General features: G+C 36.4%; 1 protein-coding gene across 7 annotated transcripts in view; it reads right to left on the bottom strand.

Moving 5' to 3' along the window:
- The window catches only part of Srgap1 (SLIT-ROBO Rho GTPase activating protein 1), a 308,189-nt gene that overhangs the window by 155,589 nt on the left and 133,183 nt on the right, over positions 1 to 19,417 (bottom strand). For all 7 annotated transcript variants that reach the window (XM_004861126.4, XM_004861127.4, XM_013078301.3 and 4 more), the window contains one exon: positions 1,739 to 1,934. In XM_004861126.4, the coding sequence (XP_004861183.1) occupies positions 1,739 to 1,934 (196 nt within the window). The remainder of the gene's footprint in view (positions 1 to 1,738; positions 1,935 to 19,417) is intronic.

The raw sequence follows: 19,417 nt of genomic DNA, 5'->3' as shown, positions 1-19,417 counted from the left end.
TGGTTTTTCATAGATGGCTTCTATCAGTTTGAGGTAGAGACCATCTATTCCAATTATTTATTTTTTTTTTGGTACCAGGGATCGAACTCGGGACCTTGAGCTTTCAAGGCAGGCAGTGGCACCACTGAGCTAAATCCCCGGCCCCCACCCTACTTTTATATGTAGGATCCAGATGATGGAGGGGTATAAAATGGAACTGTAAAACCAGTGGTGGACAAAAAGGCATGGATTTCAGCAGCCCTCTCCTGACTGAGCAGATGGCTCTCCTCGTCATGCTCCTATGCAGGTGTGGAGGTGGTTCTATGTTTTACCATTTCACTGAGTTAGTAGCTCTGCTGGTCCTGGGATGTAATGCAGAAAGACTGGTGTCAGGGAAGTTCTTAGTGACAAAATTTCACCTTGCACAGACCTCGTCTTCCATCCCCACATGGGATTAAAGCGTGGGGGCACTGCCACTTAGGTCTTCACTTCCCCCTTCCTTTTTGTCCCTGGAAATTTCCTGTACTTTCTTGTGAGTCTAGCTGTACATTTAAAAGCATGTCTATTACATTTTGACCAGCATTTCTAAGAGTTTTGTGGCAGAAGTGCTTTCCAGGTTATCTGGTGTGCTGTAGTATTAGAAAGGAAAGTCACACTGCCGTTTTAACTGTCTCCCAGTAGGTCCATTTCTCTCTGCCTCCGGGACAGCAGGTTCCACCACCCCTGGAGAGTTCCCTTTATTCATCTCCTTCCAGTCCACTCTCCTAACGCTGGTCTCTCTCACTGTTTTCAAATGCAGTTGTGAGTAGGTCACCTTTCTACTTCAAACTCTCCAAAGGCTTCTCATGCCCTCAGGATAAAATCAAAATTGCCCAGAATGATGAATAAGAATTCTGTGATCAGCTCCAATTTAGCCCAGTAGCCATGCAGCTCTCCACTCACTACACAGCCCCACTGGACTACTTTCTGTGCTGCAAACCTGACCCTGGGCCCTTTACTCATGAAGTTCGCCTTGCCAGAGTAGCCTCCTTGACTCCCCAAGTGGTGCTTTAGGTCTCTGCTAAGATATCACTGAACAAATTTCAGTCATGTCTGCCCAGTCTCCCTGCTAAGCCCATTCTGCCATATTCGCATGTGCTATTGCACAGTCTGCTTATTGGTTTGCTCCATAAATTAAATTATAAAGTATATTTCATTAGCAGAATAACCTGTATTGTTTTAAACAAATGAAGTAAAATTAATGTTAAGGTTTAATTATGCTCACACACAAGCATTTTTCTAAAGGTCCTTGTTTGAAATCAGTCTTGAATGTAACAACAACCAACATGTTGAGTGGAGCAGGGGGAAGCGCTAAACTCAAGCAACTCATATTGCTTATTTTCATTTTACAGAAATCTGCAGGTCTTTGCTGAAAGAAACAGTTTTCTAAAACCTTCTTTTCAAATATCTACCTGTGGCCAAGAATAACTCCCACTTTTCTATAATCTAGAACTTTATAAACATACCTTCTTATATATAAACTTATCCATAAATAATATTTGTATGAGAAACAGAAAAATTTCAAGAGACTATCATTAGTTTTTCAAATATGATAAATGGATGTCCCTAAACTATAAAGGCAGAGAGCTGCTTTTGCTTATGGGAATATGCCCACCAATAGCTCCTCACACAAAAATGGAAAAGTCTAGAACAATATGGTTTGGTAGAAAGGCAAGAGCTATCACTACAGGAAGGTGCATTTGAGTTAAGTCTCTCTTACTTGTACTGCTGATGATCCTTAGTGCTTCTTGTTTTTGCCATGAACCTTTCTGCCAACTTCTCTAGGTTCCGAGAATATTCTGTCTCAATTTCTGCTTTTTTCCGGAAGAAATCTTGAAGGTCCTGGAGAAGCTGAACTCGCATCTCTGTTTGTTGCTCCAGGCATTTTTGCTGTTCTACCAGTTGAGCTCGAATTTCTAAGGAAAGAAGAGAATGCATTTGATGATTTTGGGAAAATGGCTCATGTGGGCAAGATATAAAACAGGAACTCTGATATTATATAGACTATATAGTGTCCTGGATCTTTATTAGAGTGCTGTGGACTGGATAAGTTCTTTAAATAAGGTATCTGCTGATCCTTTAAAAGAATGCAATGAGACTTCGGGAATTCAAATACAATAAATTAGAGTACACATATGTGTCACATTTATAATGTCACAACACATCATCAATGACAAAAAAATTAAAGTCCTTCAGATAACAATTTATAACATGGGATATCTTTGGTAGCTGAATATATCATAATTTTTTCAACAGCATTTTACTTCAACTATCCCTTTTGAGTTGAATAGCAAGAAATGGGCATCACTTCTCCCAGATTTCTGAGCCACTACACATTCGCCAGTTGGCATACACAGAGAATGACATCTGGCAATTTTTATTTAGCACATAAATTTCTCGTTTGTAAAACACATAGCTTCGGGGTTTATAGGAATGCCATGCCTAAATATAACTTCTTTCTATATCCAAATAACCCATTCATAACAAGGCAACCTCAGATTCCACTTACTTACTCTGTTCACAACATCAAGGCCTATTCACTTGGCTTTTACTTTTTATATACTGTTCAAACTAACACCCTTATGGAGACATATAATCCTGAAAGAATCCTTTGACAATTTTAATACAGCAAGGTTAGTTATTTCACGATTTAGTAAAAGATTAACAGCAAAAATGTTGCATGTGAAAATATCTGTGAATGACTATTACAAAGAAACTGGTGTTTTGGAAAATGAGATAAAGTAACTAACTAATAACTACTGACTTGTTTTTGTTCTAAGATCCAAGGCTAACCTCCAAAGACAAGAATATTCATACTGGAATACTTCTTTATTTCATCTTTCCCTATGTCAACACATATTCCATAAATGAGGGCACTGAATCTAATCCAGTGGAGTTACTGGAAATCAATGTTAAAATAACACTTCTTCAGTTTCTTCCTATTATCCCTCTTCAACAGGGAAGGACTGAGCTGATGATCTATATTTATGAATTTGACCCTGTTTAATCAAGCAGGGAGTCAAGTTCTGAGTGGAGGAGATGGTCAGGAAATTTGTTGAATTTAATAACAATTAATTATACTATAGTGTTTACTACTAGTAGGCACAAGTATTACCTTTCATTTTACAAACAGTAAATTGAAGTCTAAGGAGATAAAATACTTTATCAAAGGACTTTAGCTAGTAAGTAGTAATGTGACCTCCACCTCCAACTCTGACCTGTTAGTCTGGCTAAGCAAACACTTAACTTCTTGTCCTTCTAGCTGAATGTTTGAGTAGCTGTACTATGCCTGAACTATACATGGCAAGGACAACACAAGATCTGTGACATCAATGAGGTTGTATTCCAGGCAAAGCTGCTTTTGGGGTGGGGGATGTCCTGGAGGAAGAAAAACAATTTCATGTGTTCTGTCTTGGTTTTTACACCTCTGAATTGTGAGGATCTTCCTCCTCCTCCTCCTCCTCCTCCTCCTCTCATTCCTCCTCTTCTTTTTTGAGAAAAGGTCTTGCCAGGCTGTCCTCAAACTTTCAATTCTCCTGCCTTAGCCTCCCGAGTACCTGGATGTGGATGACATGTGTGTACCACCACACCTGGCTCAGAGAAATCCTCTTATTAACCTCACAGAAGTGTGGTGGACACCAGAGTGCACACATTATCACAAGCTTTTAACTACCAGGAGCAGTATCTGTTTTTCAGTCAATCAAAATAAGTGTTTTCTAATAGAGTAGTATTATAATCAGCATGTCTGCCAAACCTTTTTTCTCCAAAAACACAGAGCTAATTTTGTTTCATAAAGAAAAAAAAATTAAGTGGGGGAATTCCTCATTCAGGAATTCCAGTAAGTCTTTTGAGATGAAATAATTTTTAACACAGCTTGCTATGCTAAGCAAAAATAAATCATCTTTAGCTATCAACTAGTTCTCCCCCCCCCCACTGTGTGTGTGTGTCTGAGCATACAATGGTACACACATTATCTGGGCTTTCTTCTCAAGTCTCATTTTTATATCTTCTTTTGCTCGATTCTATCAGGATTTGAAATTAAGAACTAGGGAGTTCTGAGAAGGACTAGGTTTAAACTATTAAATCTGTATCTTCATTCAACAGGGAGTAACTGTTACTTCATGTTATGGCACTTTTCTGATCAAAATAGGACACTTGCAACATTTTTAACAATAGAGAGAGAGAATGTACAGAACCTTTGCAAGAAAATAAAATACACTCCAAAAATGGAGGAGAATCATCCAATTACCTCTTCAATTTAGAAAAGTTTAGGGCAAACAGGGAAAAGATCATTACAAAGATCATTTTTTAAAAATTAGTGGAAAACTACTACCATAGGAAATACCCTGTTAGGGGGAGAAAACTTTGGGATCCCTTAGACCACAACACAAGGCAGCACAGTATACCACATCACCTCCTTGCACAAATGGCAAAGCTCTATTCATATATTCATATGACTTCACTAGACTTAACGTATGGCACCAAAGAATTTGAAAGATTTTTAAATAAAGAAATGGGGGTGGGGGTGGGGATTTAGCTCAGTGGTTCTGCAGTCTGCCTCATAAGCACAAGGTCCTGAGTTTAATCCCCGGTACCAAAAAAAAAAAAGGCTATGTGGGTTTGGGTTATAATGAAATACTTTTGGGCCAGGAATTTAGCTCAGTGGTTTCACCGCCTGCCTTGCAAGCACAAGGGCCTGAGTTCGATCCCCGGTACCAAAGAAATGAATAAAATAAATGCTTGGTTGTATAAATTTCAGTCTGCTGTTCAGAACAGATCAAAGCAGCCTGTAATTGGCTCCACGCTAGGAATCCTGTAGTGAGGACACAAGTGGCTGAAGTTAGACAGTCTATTAAGGGCCTTTCTGTCAACTTTCTTGAGTCAGTACTGACCTAGATCTTTTTTCTTTTTTAGACTCGAGGTTCAGTTTACTCTAACAACTACTGAACTCCCATTTTTGTGTTAGGCACTGGAGTTCCTGGCACTGCATACACAAAATTTTGTAAGACACAACTGCTTCTGATAGGGTAGACAAATCCTAAACTTATATCATCAAGACACTGTGACAGCTGCTGTTGTAGTGCAAAGCTATGTAAAGAGGAGGAGAAACTAATCCAGAGTAGAAGAGTTTAAAGCACACAATGTCCTGAAGGATAAGAATGTTACGAGACATACAGCTATAGCCACTAAGACAGTGAAGATGCCCCACAGGATTGGAAAAAATGTTTGCCATGTCATATATCTGGTAAGGGACTAGAATAAAGAGTACCCAAAGAACTCTTACAACTTAGTAATAAATATAAAAACCAACTTAAAATATGACCAAGAGATTGCAATAGATGTTTCCCCAAGAAGATATACAGATGGCCAACAGCAAATAAAAAGTCACTTCATGTCATTAGTCATCAGGCAGATGCAAATCAAAAGCACAATGAGACACCATTTCACGCTCATCTGCATGGCTGTAATAAAAAACATAGTAACAGATACTGGCAAAGAGGCCAAGAAATTGGAACCCTCATACACCGCTGGTAGGAATGTAAAATGGTGTAGGCATATTGGAAAATATTTTGATGGTTCCTTAATATAAATTATTAGATGATTCAGCATGTCTACTCCTGGGTATATATCTAAGAGAAGTGAAAATGTATTTTAACACCAAAGCTTGTACATGAATATGTATAACTCCATTATTCAAAACAGCTGAAAAATGGAAACAACCATGTCTACCTAATGAAAATGTAGTACAAACAAAATGTAGTATAGCCATGCAATGCAATATTGTTTAAACATAAAAAGGAATGAAGTATTGTTTTATGTTATAACATGGTTGAACCTTGAAAACTCAAACTTAGTTACTGAAACTACTCTTAAAAAGGGCTATGACTCCATTTATTCCAAATATCCAAAATAGTCTAATCCACAGAGACAGAAAATAGATTAGTGGTAGCCAAGAGTTGGGGGATTTGGGGAGAAATAGGAAATTAGTGTTAATGAGTTCAGGGTTTCTTTTAGGGATGATGGAAATTATCTAAAACTGATTGTGGTAATGGTTATAAAATTCTCTAAATATAACAAAAACCACTGAGTTGGTAAACTATATGGTATGTGAATTATATCTCAAAATAACTGCTATATTTTTAAAGAGTAATTTTATCACAATTCCATGAAGTTTCAGTTGTTGGTACATGTCTGATAATAATGATAATAGTAATAATAACATCACATTCCCATGCTTAGTATTTTTGGGTGCTTTTTGTCAAATTAGACACTATACATAGCCCTTTAAAAGAATCTCTGCCTAAAATGACTCTTGCCTAAATATTTTTGTTTTTGCCCTAAATTTATTTATGAGCCAGAGCATAAATTTACTCTAGGCTAGCATCACAGGCATGTTAACTATTACAATTTGTAATGGTACAGAAACGATTTTCTTAATAGAATACAAGGAAGAGTTTGTCACCATAATTTCTACATAAATGCACATAATAGGACAGTATCTTTTAGGCTGAAAAATGTGATCTCTGAGGAGCCATTATTTAAGTCAGGACCTACTAAATAATCTAAATGGCTGTTTCAATGAGGGTAAAAGTTACTGGTTTTAAAAGCATGACTATTATTTCACTTTTATTCTACCACAGCACCACACAGAATAAATCAACATCAACAATTGAATAAGAATAATGCACAAGAGTGTGCTTTCAAACTACTGCAATTAATTTGTTAAATGAAACTGAAATGGTTCCTTTAAGCTATAAAAATCTGCTGACTAAAACTTACCAAATAAATTAGATGGAAGAAATTCTTGCTATTGCTCTTGTAAGGGGAAGTCCTAACTCTTAAAATAAATTTGTGTGAGACCACGGTCTGATATGTATTGCATGGAAAGATTGATCCAGATGGATTATTTGTCTTATGTTACTAAGTGACTAGAACTGGGACACAAATGTGACTGGTGTGATACTCATGATCTTCTAACAAATAATAATACAACAATAGCTCTAAACCATCACAAACCACCTCAGTTATTTAATTTTCTCATTTCGTGACTTTTTGCTTATATTAAATGAGTCTACATTTTGTTATGATGTATTGAGTATGTAAGGAATTTTCCAAAATGACAGGGTAGAGTCACTGGAATATATTAAAGAGAATAATAGCCCCATCATACTCTAACTGGTTCCATTGATTATTCACATACTCATTGCTCATGCGAATATTTATACAACCTGGTAACTACTGGCTAACTACATAAAGGTGTAGATTTTGTGAAATATGCTCTTTAGGCTAAAAATTTTAAGAAGAAAATACCCATAAAAGTGAGCTTTGATTTTTTTCAAATGAATAAACTGAATAAGCAAAGGCCATTTCTTTTCTTCATTAGAAATCTGAAATATTTATGCTTCTTGCGCTCTGCATAGAAATTAAGTAACATCAGGATGGAGCCAGCCTGGAGTTACAGTGTCCCTATTATAAGTCATAGGACAAGCTACTTAACCTCTCAAAGTTTCATCTTGCAAAATAATCATTCCCACCTCATAAGGTTGTGGTGAGAATGAAATGAGATGATATAAGTGAAAAGCATATTGCATTCATAAACCACTATGAAACAGATGGACACATTGTTATTAGCACCAGTTATAATTATCAGTTACTAGTACTATTTTCATCAGAACAGTACTTATTTAGTAATTCCTGGGGTCAGATTTCTTACCAGTGGCTCTAACAGTGAAACTTGTGATCCCTATTCTCAGTGAGGAGTACTGACAATGTAAACACGATGAGAGTAGGGACCTTCACTGTCTCAACATGAGAATGTCAAGAAGCAATGGGAAGTGTGGAGATGAAGCAGCCATGGCTGGGCAAGGAGGCAAGCACAAAGGAGGTGATCCTGAGTCTTAACAGAAGTTTGCTGGCAGACACCAGAGAGAAGAGCATCTAGAATGAAGAAGGCTGGAGGGAAGAAGGAGAGTTACAAGTAGGTCTATGTTGGTGAAGTCTAAAGCTGGAGAGGTGATAGATCTGGTCATGGGCTAGGTCAGAAAGGATCCCATATAACAAGCTAAAGAGTAAGATTTTATTTCATAGGTCAGTTTCCCAAACAGGCTTGATGCTAAAAACCATCTATGGTACTTACTAAAAATACAGTGGAATACAGTGGTTCCTCGATTCATGAATGCTTTTGTTTGGTAACAGTTTGGTTCACAAACAGAAGAGTTTGGAAACATTTTGTTTTTGTTTGCAAACTCTACAGTGGGTGATGAACATGACTATGGCCAACTTTACTGCAACAACACGAATGTGGGCATTTTTTTCCAGAATCATGGAACAAATTAAGTTTGTGAACCGAAGTACCTGTGTCCAGGCTGAATATACTTATTTTGTTAGTCTAATAGGACTCAGAATAGAGGATTCTTTGTGAGTTGTCAGGTCAATCTTTTTCCTGGGCAACTTTCAAAAACTCCAGTGAGGAGGAACTGAACAATTCTGAGACAAGGAAGAAATATAATCAGGCTTACATTCCTGAAAATGCTATACATACATACATAAATGAATGAAATGATATGCATCTTACACCTCATGAAGTAGAGTAAGTTTACATTTTTCCATTCAAATGATAAATTCATGGGCAAAACCCCACAAACAATGGAAAAAAAATCCTCACAAGAATGAAAGGTATCCATATTTTCCTCTAAGCCTCCTATTATTTTAATAATTTATCAATTATTCCGTATTCTGGTGTGGAAATAATGATTACTATATTCCCACTTAACTTTTTATCAGGGAGTAGAAACAGAGTTTCAACTACATTATGGAGAAACTGAATGAGCTATTCTGCCCAATATGTAGTTACTAGTCACCCTGAGCACCTGAAATATGGCGAGTCTGAATGGAAATGTACTCTAAGAATAAAATGTACAGCTGAATTCCAAAATCTTAATATGATTAAAATAAGATTAAAAGTCTCAATAATCTTTATATTAATTAATGTTGAAGTTATACAATGCTGGATAAAAAGACACTAAAATCAATTTTAGCTATTCACCTGTTTTTTTTTTAAACGTAACCACTAAGAACTCTAAAATAGCTAATGTGGCCTATCTGTTGGACAGTGCTCTTTTAGAATGTGTCATTTAGCAAGTAAGTTTCACATAATTGTAATCTAAAATAAAAAGCCTTGATCAGAAAACAGGACTTATATATAAGGGAATCTAGACTATATGAAGAACTAAAAAAAATCAGACCTCCCCAAATAAAAGACCCAATCAAAAAATGGGCAAGTAAAATAGAAGATAAATAGGAAGTAGGGAGATCTTCTTTAAACGGTTGGGGGAACAAGTGACAGAGGAGGGGGTAGGGAATGGTGGGAAAGGGGATGGAAAAAATTGAACAAGAAAAAAATAAAAATAGAGCTTTTGTATGGGAAGGGGACCAAGAGTTGGAAGGAATAAGGAGGAAGGGTAGGGGTAGGGGATGAAAATAACAAAAAAAATTAAGATGTATATGTACCAACTTCCCACGATAAATATAATCATTATGGACTACAAACATGCACTAATAAAAAGTGGGTAAGGGAAATGAAAAACAGACACTTCTCAGAAGACAAAGTACAATAAATGGGCAATAAGTACATGAAGAAATGCTCAAATCACTGGTCATGCATATTAAAGTTATACTTAAGATTCCATCTCATCCCAGAAGGAATAGCCATCATCAAAAAAGCAAATAATAATAAGTGCTGGAAAGACTGTGAGGAAAAAATAAATCCTTCTACTTTGTCGGTGGAATTGTAAGCTAGTACAACCACTATGAAAATCAGTATGGAGATTCTTCAAAAAACTAAAACTGGAAATTCAATTTGATCCAGCTATTTCTTGTCTGGGTATCTTCCCAAAAGACTTAAAGACATTGTATTACAGTGATCTGTGCATACTCGTGTTTAAAGCAGAATAACTTATAACAGTTATATGTTGGAAGCAGCCTATATGTCCATCAACAATGAGTGGATAAACAAAACACTGTGTTTACACTCAATGTAGTACTACTATGCCATAAAGAAGATAAATTTGAGTCATTTGCATGAAAATGGATACACCTTAAGATCATAATGTAAAGTGAAATAAATCAGACACACAAGCTTAAGTATTGCATGGTTTCTCTTATATAAGAAATTCATATTATAAATTAAGAGCAAAATAAAAGACAGATAATATATGTAGGGGGATAGATTTTTCTCAAATGAGAAGGAGATCAAGAAATGGAGGGAGAGGGAGGGAAAGGGTATGAAAAAAGGAATGAAGATGTGTTATGTACATGTGCTAATTCCACATAAGGAATGTAAACATGTACTGCAAACATGTATTACTAAAAATTAAAAATAATAAAATCTCATAATGTAAAAAAACGCAAAGCATTAGCGCACTAGTTCTAGCAAAAAAAGGTGAGACACTGAAGAAGTAATTACTCCTGTGGAACTTATTTCCTCAACTGAAAAGTGGCCACTAACAGCTGTCATATTCCCCTTCCAAATGCAATGGAAGGCTTTAATGAAACAAGATAGAAAAATACCTTCTCATCACATAAAGCACTGTATCGGTCAGTTATCACTAAATGTACAACAAAAAAAGAAAAACACAAGTTTTAGATTTGATAGTATAGGCTACACAGGCTAAAGGACTTTGAGAAAAGGAAAGATCACTGCATAACCTGGGGGGAGGAAGGTCTTCATCAGGGACATAGATTCAGAGAGACTGGGTGTGAAATGCCTTTTAAAATAGGTAGGATTTGGAAGGATGAGCAAATTTGGAGGGTAGAACTGGAGTTCTTTAGCCCAAACTGTTATTTTTGATATCCTGACCCTGGGGGTTAGGTTCTGAGAAGGGAAATTCAAGACGGGTGGACCAAAAGTAACCTTCCAGGTTACTGCATTAAGGAAATTATGATTCTTTAAATTTGGTCTTTTTCTACTTCCGAATCATAATATAAACAATTTAAGGAAACAAAATAAGATAACGGACTTAGATGAAATCAAGTGACTTTCACCACAAGCTCAAAATAGTCTCATCCTACAATTCTAGGGATGATTAGCATATGTGGGGAGAGCAGAATTATGAGAAAATCCTCTTTCAGATTAAAATAAGGCAAGAAGCTGTTCTTTCAGTACAGTAATCCTCATTATACCGAATGTGAAAGTAAAGTTCACAAAAAAAAAAATTCTGACACTTAAAGAGAGGCTGTACTCATTTTTCTAAATGTGTCGGCATTATGAAAGCTTCATTTGAAATGATATTAACCTCAGTATTTTAGAATAAGAGTTTACTACAAAGGCATCGGTTTTTCAAAACCTTTGAAATCCAAATATTATATTTTGGCCCATTAACATTTTCAGATAAAGTGTGGGAAACAAATTTGCATTTTTTTCAAATAAATGCTTCCTAAGACAAAAAGCAATAAATTAAGGTGATCAATGATGGCAGTTTAACTGCGTTGCAGAAAAGAGCAGTTTAAAGAAGCCCATTTCTGACTGATCCACTATGGTGCTGTTATTTAGAATGTGTAAGAGACAGAGTTTCATTAATTTTCCAATAATTAAGCAAAGACATTTAAGACCTTATTAGTAGATTGATTTCTACTACCAGAAAAAGGCAGTGTTAGAAATTATCGATCTGGAGAGACTATAAAGATTTACACTTAGAATGACCATGTTACTGACAAAGGTTCAGGGCAGTCTAAATGTCAACATTCTTTCCTCATGTAATTCAACATGATGTCTTACAGAGTGAACACAAAAGCTTATGCATGTTTTTCTCTAAATATGTTTTCAGAATGAAAAACTTTTAAACTAGTCTAAATCTTTTGTACTGAATTAATTACAAATTGGGTTTTTTTTTTCAAATTAAAGTCACTTCCTTTATAGCAGTAATTATAATTTTAAACTGTCTACTAGAAAACTGTTTAAACTCCCAAGCAATTTACCATTAACCTCTAACAAGAGAATATTTACTTAGTTTCTACTATGTTCCAGGCTCATGGCTTATCTTATTTAATTCTGACAGCAATTCTATCATGTGCAATCCTCCACTACAGAGATGCTGAATTTGAAACAGAGAGAGGATAAGTAATTTGTTCAAAGTCAGATAATAAGTGACAGAGCTCAGATTTCCATTCAGGTCTGCCTGACTCCAAAGCCCTTAATGCAAAACTTTAATGATCAACAATTTCACATACATAGTGTGTAACTACACACAGCAAGCTGAAGTGACTCTAGCCTGGACTTCTAAAAACTTTACTGGAATGTTTAAAATGTATTAGAACGTACAGTTAGCTATTAACCAAAGAGTTTGTGCATGGAGTGAAGAGATAAGTGTCAAGTGTATAGCATCACTTGTATCATTTATTTCAATTAAGAAAACCAAAAGACCCACAAACATTCAAATATCTTTCAAAAACTAACAAAACGCTTAAAATGAATTTCCTAGTATTTCCTAAGTGTTGTGGCTTTCTAGGAAACTATGTATTTAAGTCATTTATTTGTCTTTTGAAATCATCATTATATTATTAATATTATGTTTGAGTTATGATAAAGTTTTGAACTCTATGTGTTATAAACTTCTTGAATACAATAACATGCTTCAAAGCACAATGGGCACTCACTGATTATCTTTGGCATAAGTTTTTCTCAGTAAAGAGAATGATGAGTTATGGACTTATGGGCTTTGGAACCAAAGTTTTCTAATTCATAAAATGATTCTCCTTCACCCTCTCCCTGTAATCCACCATCCCACTGCAACCTCATTTTTATTCTTTGCTCCATGTGCTCCTCTGGTCCCCAGCCCAATGAGGTTTCCTGAATAAACTATTATTATTTCATCAGGAATGGAAAAACCTCCAGTTAAATCCATTAAATATCATAATGTTTTGAACATCTTTCAAATAAAGACGTATTTTATATGTTTAATTCTACCATAAGAGAGTTCCTTAATCTAGGAAATCAAAGACAACAGTAACTATCAATTTATTTAGACCTCCGTTAGAGACGTTGTACTGCATTGTCAGCTTTATTTCTTACTTTGACTTAACTGCATTTCAAAAAATGGGGGCTCTGGGGCTGGGGATTTAGCTTAGTGGTTCTTCCGCCTGTCTTGCAAGCACAAGGTCCCAAGTTCAATCCCCATTACCAATAAAAAAAATGGGGGCTCCATAAACCTTGGGCTCCATGTGAAATAATAAAAAGGAAAACAGAGAGTAGTTAGTTACCTGTACTTCCCAAACATCCATTAGATAACTGGAAGCCACAAGTCTAGGTCATACAGTAAAAGCTTTTTCTAGCTTAAACTACAAAGGCCCTAAAGTATTTTTTGTATACTCTATAATATCTACCTGTCCATCTATCCATCTGCAGTATCTATCTATATCTGACACACATATATACACTGCATACATACACCTAGGCACATCTTTTAAGATTTTTCAGGCCTTACCAAATAATGAATATCAAGCAGCTTTGTTTAAATGTCAGAAATATTGATTTTCTTTTCTCATTTTTGTCCACAAAGTATCAAGGAAACAACCGCTTTTATTAAGAATAAATTTTGTCCTGAGATATGAGCCAAATTTTGTAATATAGGAGTACTTATGGTCCTGCATGACCATTCAGCTTTTAATCACATAACCTGAGAAAACTCAACTCAACAATGACAATTCAACAGTTTCTACTTAACAGGGAGCAAGTGAATATAGAAATACTTATGTTGAGGCTGAGGATGTAACTCAGTGGCAGAGCATTTGTCCAGCAGACATAAGGTTTAATCTCCACCACCAAAACAAAAACAAAAACAAAAAAACTTAAATTAACCATCCAGCAAGTATTACTGAACATCTGTCGGGTTCTAGACCCTGGAAATAAAAAATACAGCCCATATTTTCTTGCCCTTGGTACCTTCCAGGCTTGCTCCTAGTTTACAGACATGAAGACATGTAACTTATTTTTATAATTCTCCCCATCTATAGTATTTGTAATAAACCCCATTATGGAAGCATGAAGAAAACACTATAAGAACACATAGGAAGAAACAACAAACTGTGCCCAGATAATTAGGGGAGGCTCTGAGGAACATTTGAGCTAGGAACTAAACAAGAATTTACCACATGGGGTGGGTTTGGGAAGGGTACTACAGGCACAAGTTGCAGCGGAGCAAAGGCCCAGGGCTGGGAATATTCAGAGAAGTAAATATGTTTACTAGGATAAGAGTTTGGTCTGCATTGGAGGTGGTAAGGCAGGCAGTCAAGGAAAACTATTAGGAAAGGTAAATATAAATATTCTAATGGGCCGGGGATTTAGCTCAGTGGTTCCACCGCCTGCCTTGCAAGCGCAAGGTCCCAAGTTAGATCCCTGGTTAAAAAAAAAAAAAGGTCTTGTCTCTGAAAACACAAGTTAAGCCCAGCAGGAAAGATAGCTGCAAGACTATGTTCTAACTAATGAAATTATCAGGAAATGACATTTCCTACCAAATCTTGGACAACAGACTCTTCATGTCTTTTATGCTGATTTAGGGAATGAAGAGCAGTGCCAGCTGTATTTACTAGAATACTATGGATGCAGAATGAAAAAATGTTAAGTATCATAATGTAAGCAAATTTCCTTTTATTTCAATGTAATTAATTTAAATTTTGAATTAACATGTCATAAAATTATGAATGATTTTAAACATATTTTCTTTCTACCTTTCCTATTTTGGGGGGTACCTTTTGACTTGTGATTTACTTTGAAAGGTATGCTTCTTAAAAGACCTGAATGTATAACATCATTAAATCTTAACAACAAAGCAGCATTTCAAAAATACTCAGGTAAAAATGCTAAAATTTTCTTTTTTCTTTTTTTTTGGTACCAGGGATCAAACTCCAGACCTTGCGCTTGCAAGGCAGGCAGTGGCACCACTGAGCTAAATCCCGGGCCCAACATTTTCTAATCTTATACTTTCATTTCTTTGCAAATCCTTAAAAGTCTCAAAGATAATATTAGCATTATTGCCTCTGCCACACCCTCCCATCCTTTACATAGCTAATCCTGTCTAAAAGAGAGTCATTTTTAAACAAGATCAGATGCATAAACAGCCCTTAGTGCACTGCTGGAGAAACACTGTCCTCCTCTACCCAAATCGTCAGCACCAGACACTCTCATCACCTCTCCCCCAACTGTACATCTTCGATCTAAACACTGCCCTTTAATTTAATCTCTCCCTCCCAGCTCTCTGCCCACACTACACTTCCTTCTGTTACATTTCTCTGTACCTTGAGTAAGAGATGAAAGTAGTAAAAAGATGAAAACAGGAGACAATGGATCCATAGGCTGGGGAGACAGGGCAGATGGAAGTCAGAAAAGGAAAAAGAAAGCAGAAAGGAAAATAATCCAGGAGGGAAAGAAAAATTAAAAGGAAAGAACCATTTTGGGCATGATACCATACGCCTGTAATCCCAGCACTCTGGGAGGCTGAAGCTGGAATATCTCAAGTTCAAGTCCAGTCTGGCCAAGGTATTCAGACCCTGTCTCAAAATAAAAAAATAAAAGAGACTGAGGATGTAGCTCAGTGAGAAGGCCCTGGGTTCAATCTCTAGTACTACCACAACTACCATTAAAAAAAAAAAAAAGAAAGGAAAATAATATATATGAAAAGAAAAGCTCAGAAGGAATGTTGTTAAGGTAAAAGGGCCAGGTTAAAAATATGAAACAAATTTAAAGTAAGTGATGAAGGTGTCAGGAAATCATCAAATCAGACTTGGGTATGTGAGGGATCTGGGGAAAGCTTCTGTGTACTCTGGCTCTTAGATTTTTAAAGAGTACATTTTGCTTTTAACAAATTCCAGCTATCAGACTTCAGTCTTGGCTGATGTAAGAATAAAATTTCAAGGTCAAACATAAAACACAGTTTCTTTTTCTCTTAGAACCAAAACATGACTCAGTTAAAAGATCCCTCCCCTGTGCCTTTAAACCCTTAAAAATCTCAGTGCAATCAAAATTGATTATGAAGTACAACTTCCATTGTAATGAACTCTGCCATAAAATACATCTGTGATCTTCTTTCCCAGAACCCTAACTTTTAAGGTAGCACTGAGACCAAACAGAAATTCTTTGTATGCACTTTATTTTCATGACTAGGTTTTAAATGAAGCTACTCTGGGTTCTTAATTATCTTGGCATGCCAGGGGCAGAGAAGAACGCCATTTAAAACAGGTAGACTCCAATAGGACACTTTGCATCCTCTTCCTTCCCCGTACAAATGAGTCCAATTCAGTAACACCAAAAGCCTTGCACCTCGGCCTGAAGTAGTTTTTTCTCTTTGAAGTTTAGATGTTCCTGGCAAGGACCCACACTACTCACAGGCACAGCTGATGTTCTCTTGGCTGCCGGCATTCAGAAAGCTGTGTGAATGGATGGCATGGAGCCTGTTGCCACTCCATTGGCTGCTTCCCCAAGCACAGGTGCCAAGTCACCACGAGCTCAGGCAGCAGGCAGTCTGCAGGGCACTGCAGGCCCTGTCTCTGGACCAGTGCTGCCCTAATGCCAGCAGCGCAGCACAGGATGAATACATTTTTCTTCTTCGCTCTGGTTACATGATTGGCTGGGATTATCCCAAAGGTAGAATTCTCTGCCCAAATCCAGTGAAACATTATGCATTGTTTAGCAGTCCCCTTGTAGGCCAGAAATAATAGTTCCTGGGATTCTTACGATCTGCCTGTGAGCATTATGTGTAAAGCAAGGGTCACAAACTCAAACGCTCTCAGAAGCCAGACAGGTCCCATAAATGAGAGATGCAGGCAGGGTATAAAATAACACAAGAAGGTAATGGGTGTGTTGCGGGGGGGGGGGGGCGGTGTTTGTGCCTCATGCAGACACCAAGCTCCAGGTAACAGTTGTTACAAGGAAGTAGTTATGCCAAACCTGATTATTTCTTTTTCCTGAGAAGTCAGAAGTCTGAATTTTTTATTAAAATCTCTAAAATTGTGAACACCAGCAACTAATTAAATTATGACAATAAATAAATTAAGATAGTAAAACAGTGTACAAGCCAAACAAAACACATTTTTGTGCCAGATTTTCCTACCTCTGACATAAGAGAAATTCTAAGCTTAGTGGACAAAATCAAAACCTTCTTTAATTGCTGTATTAACAGCATTGAGAGGAAGAAAATCAGATCAATGATAATTTTGGGGATCCCCATGAATGAGGTGGTGGTAAATAGGAGTAGAAAGCCAATTAAAATCATTTGAAGTGATATGTTTTGTGACTTCATTATTTCCTGGCTTTTAGGTAAATTTGTCTGTAACTTGGATGCCAATGACTTGACTTATTCTAAAACTTCTCACACTAGTTTTCTGAGCATTGAAAATTCTAGAAGTTTCTCTCCCTCACATTCTCTCCTCGGGCTAAGACCAAATTGGACGAGGACCTAAAGTCCTCTTATTGGAACTCTTTCTCAAGCTAAGGTCTGTTCATGCTAAACCCAGAAATCAGCGAGAAGCCCTTCTGCCCCTACTGTTGGTGTAAAGCCCATTAAATGTCATTGGCAACAAAAGCCCTCCAGGGTAATCTGCAGTTCCAATTAGCTTTTCATATTTCTGCGCTTGGACAAATGTTAAGAGAAATAGAGAAACCACAGAATCTCAAATTAACAACAAGCCTTAGGCATCACTTGGTTCTCTAAGTTCATGCTGCCTGGAATTCACTATCTCCCTCAGCAGCCAACGGTAGAAAAGTCTCCCATACTGAAACAAAAACCCATCCATTAACTCAACAAAAATGTATCAAATGCCAGAAATACGACTTATGTTAGTTACTTTTATATAAATTTAAATAAGCTGCGCCACTGGTCCCCTCCAAGAACTCACCAAAATGATTTTTAAACTAAATACTAAACTTCCAAGAGTACTTTGTAAATGTACTCAAGAGAGAGAACAAAACTAATCAACCAAAAAGCCCAGGACATAATGCAACTCATGAAAAGTGAATACGGAAACGTTTAATAATTACAGAGAAATACCTATGCATATTAACATACGAAACGTCTTTCTAAATGAACCTAAATGGTTCCTAATTGGGAATCAAAGGCTAAATGGAATAATATAAAATCAGGTTTCATTACCACCACATATGTTCACCTAAAAACCTCTCCTTTTGTGGACACATATATACATACATTCTTCTGCTACGCTAGCCCTTAAATCTAAATTAAGAAAAAGGTACTCGATCAGAGCCATTCCCATTCTTAATCCCACTGCCAAGTTGCCCAATTAAAAGGAATTCTAAAAATAAAATTCAGAATAAGGAGTGGTAGTCTAGTTACAGCTCATAGCTGTAAATTTTGTCACAAATTCTAGGAAAGCTTTGTTTTCCCGAGGTGAGCAAAAATCAAGATTCCCTCTGTTACCATGACTAGAACTTTTTCATCCTTTGAAAGCACAAGTTTAAATTCTGAGTCCTGCCTTGGTACTTTATACAATCTTAAACCTCAATTGAACTCAATCTCATTAAGTTGTTATGAGAATTAAATTAGATAACGAATATAAGGAGCTCCAATATAGAGCTTCACAAAGAAAATGCTCAATAAATAGCTCCTATTACTATTATGACTATCATATCCGTTAGTCCTAGAACTACCTCACACAGTTCCTAAGACTTCATATTTTTATGAGTTCTAGTACAATGCAGATTTTATTTTGGAGTGGTGATGATGCCTGTTTAAAATGTACTTTCGTATTCACCATCATTCATGGAAACATACTTATTTTAGTAAAAAAGTAGAAAGGGTGAAAAAAAATCACCCTTCCAGATAACATACCTGTTCATACAGTCTAATTACTTTGTTTTTTTATACGAATAAAAAATGAGTTATTTTGTTAATTTTAAAACAATCTTTTGAACTGGGCATGGTGGTGCACGCCTGTAATCAGCCCTTTTGGAAGCTGAGGCAGAAGGATGGCCTTTGAGGCTGGCCTGGGCTACACAGTGAGTTCAAGACCAGTCTGAACTACATAGCAAGACAGTCTCAGAAAAACAACAGAAATAAAAAATAAAAACAATCTTTTATTCTAACAAAACATACATATTCTAAATACCAAGAAAGATAGTATGAAATAGGAAGAAACTGTTCAAAAGGAAAGGGAAACTGTGGAGGGTCCCTCCTTCACAAAAAAGGAAGGGAAAAGGGGGAAAAAAGAAAAGGAAAAGCTGGAAACAAAGCTTTTGTAAATAAGGTAGGGGGGTTGAAGGAAAGGGAGGGGAATGGGAGAAAAAGAAGAATCAAGATATAGCATGCACAGGTACAAATTCCCTTTGATAAATGTGATCATTATATATATTTAAATTGTACCAATAAAATTAATTAAAATTTTTAAATAAATA

This window comes from Heterocephalus glaber, unplaced genomic scaffold (assembly GCF_053883595.1).
Source record: "Heterocephalus glaber isolate CG9 unplaced genomic scaffold, H.glaber_assembly_v1.0 deba00001569, whole genome shotgun sequence".
NCBI classification, from domain to species: domain Eukaryota; kingdom Metazoa; phylum Chordata; class Mammalia; order Rodentia; family Bathyergidae; genus Heterocephalus; species Heterocephalus glaber.
This window is presented reverse-complemented; position numbering and strand designations above follow the sequence as displayed.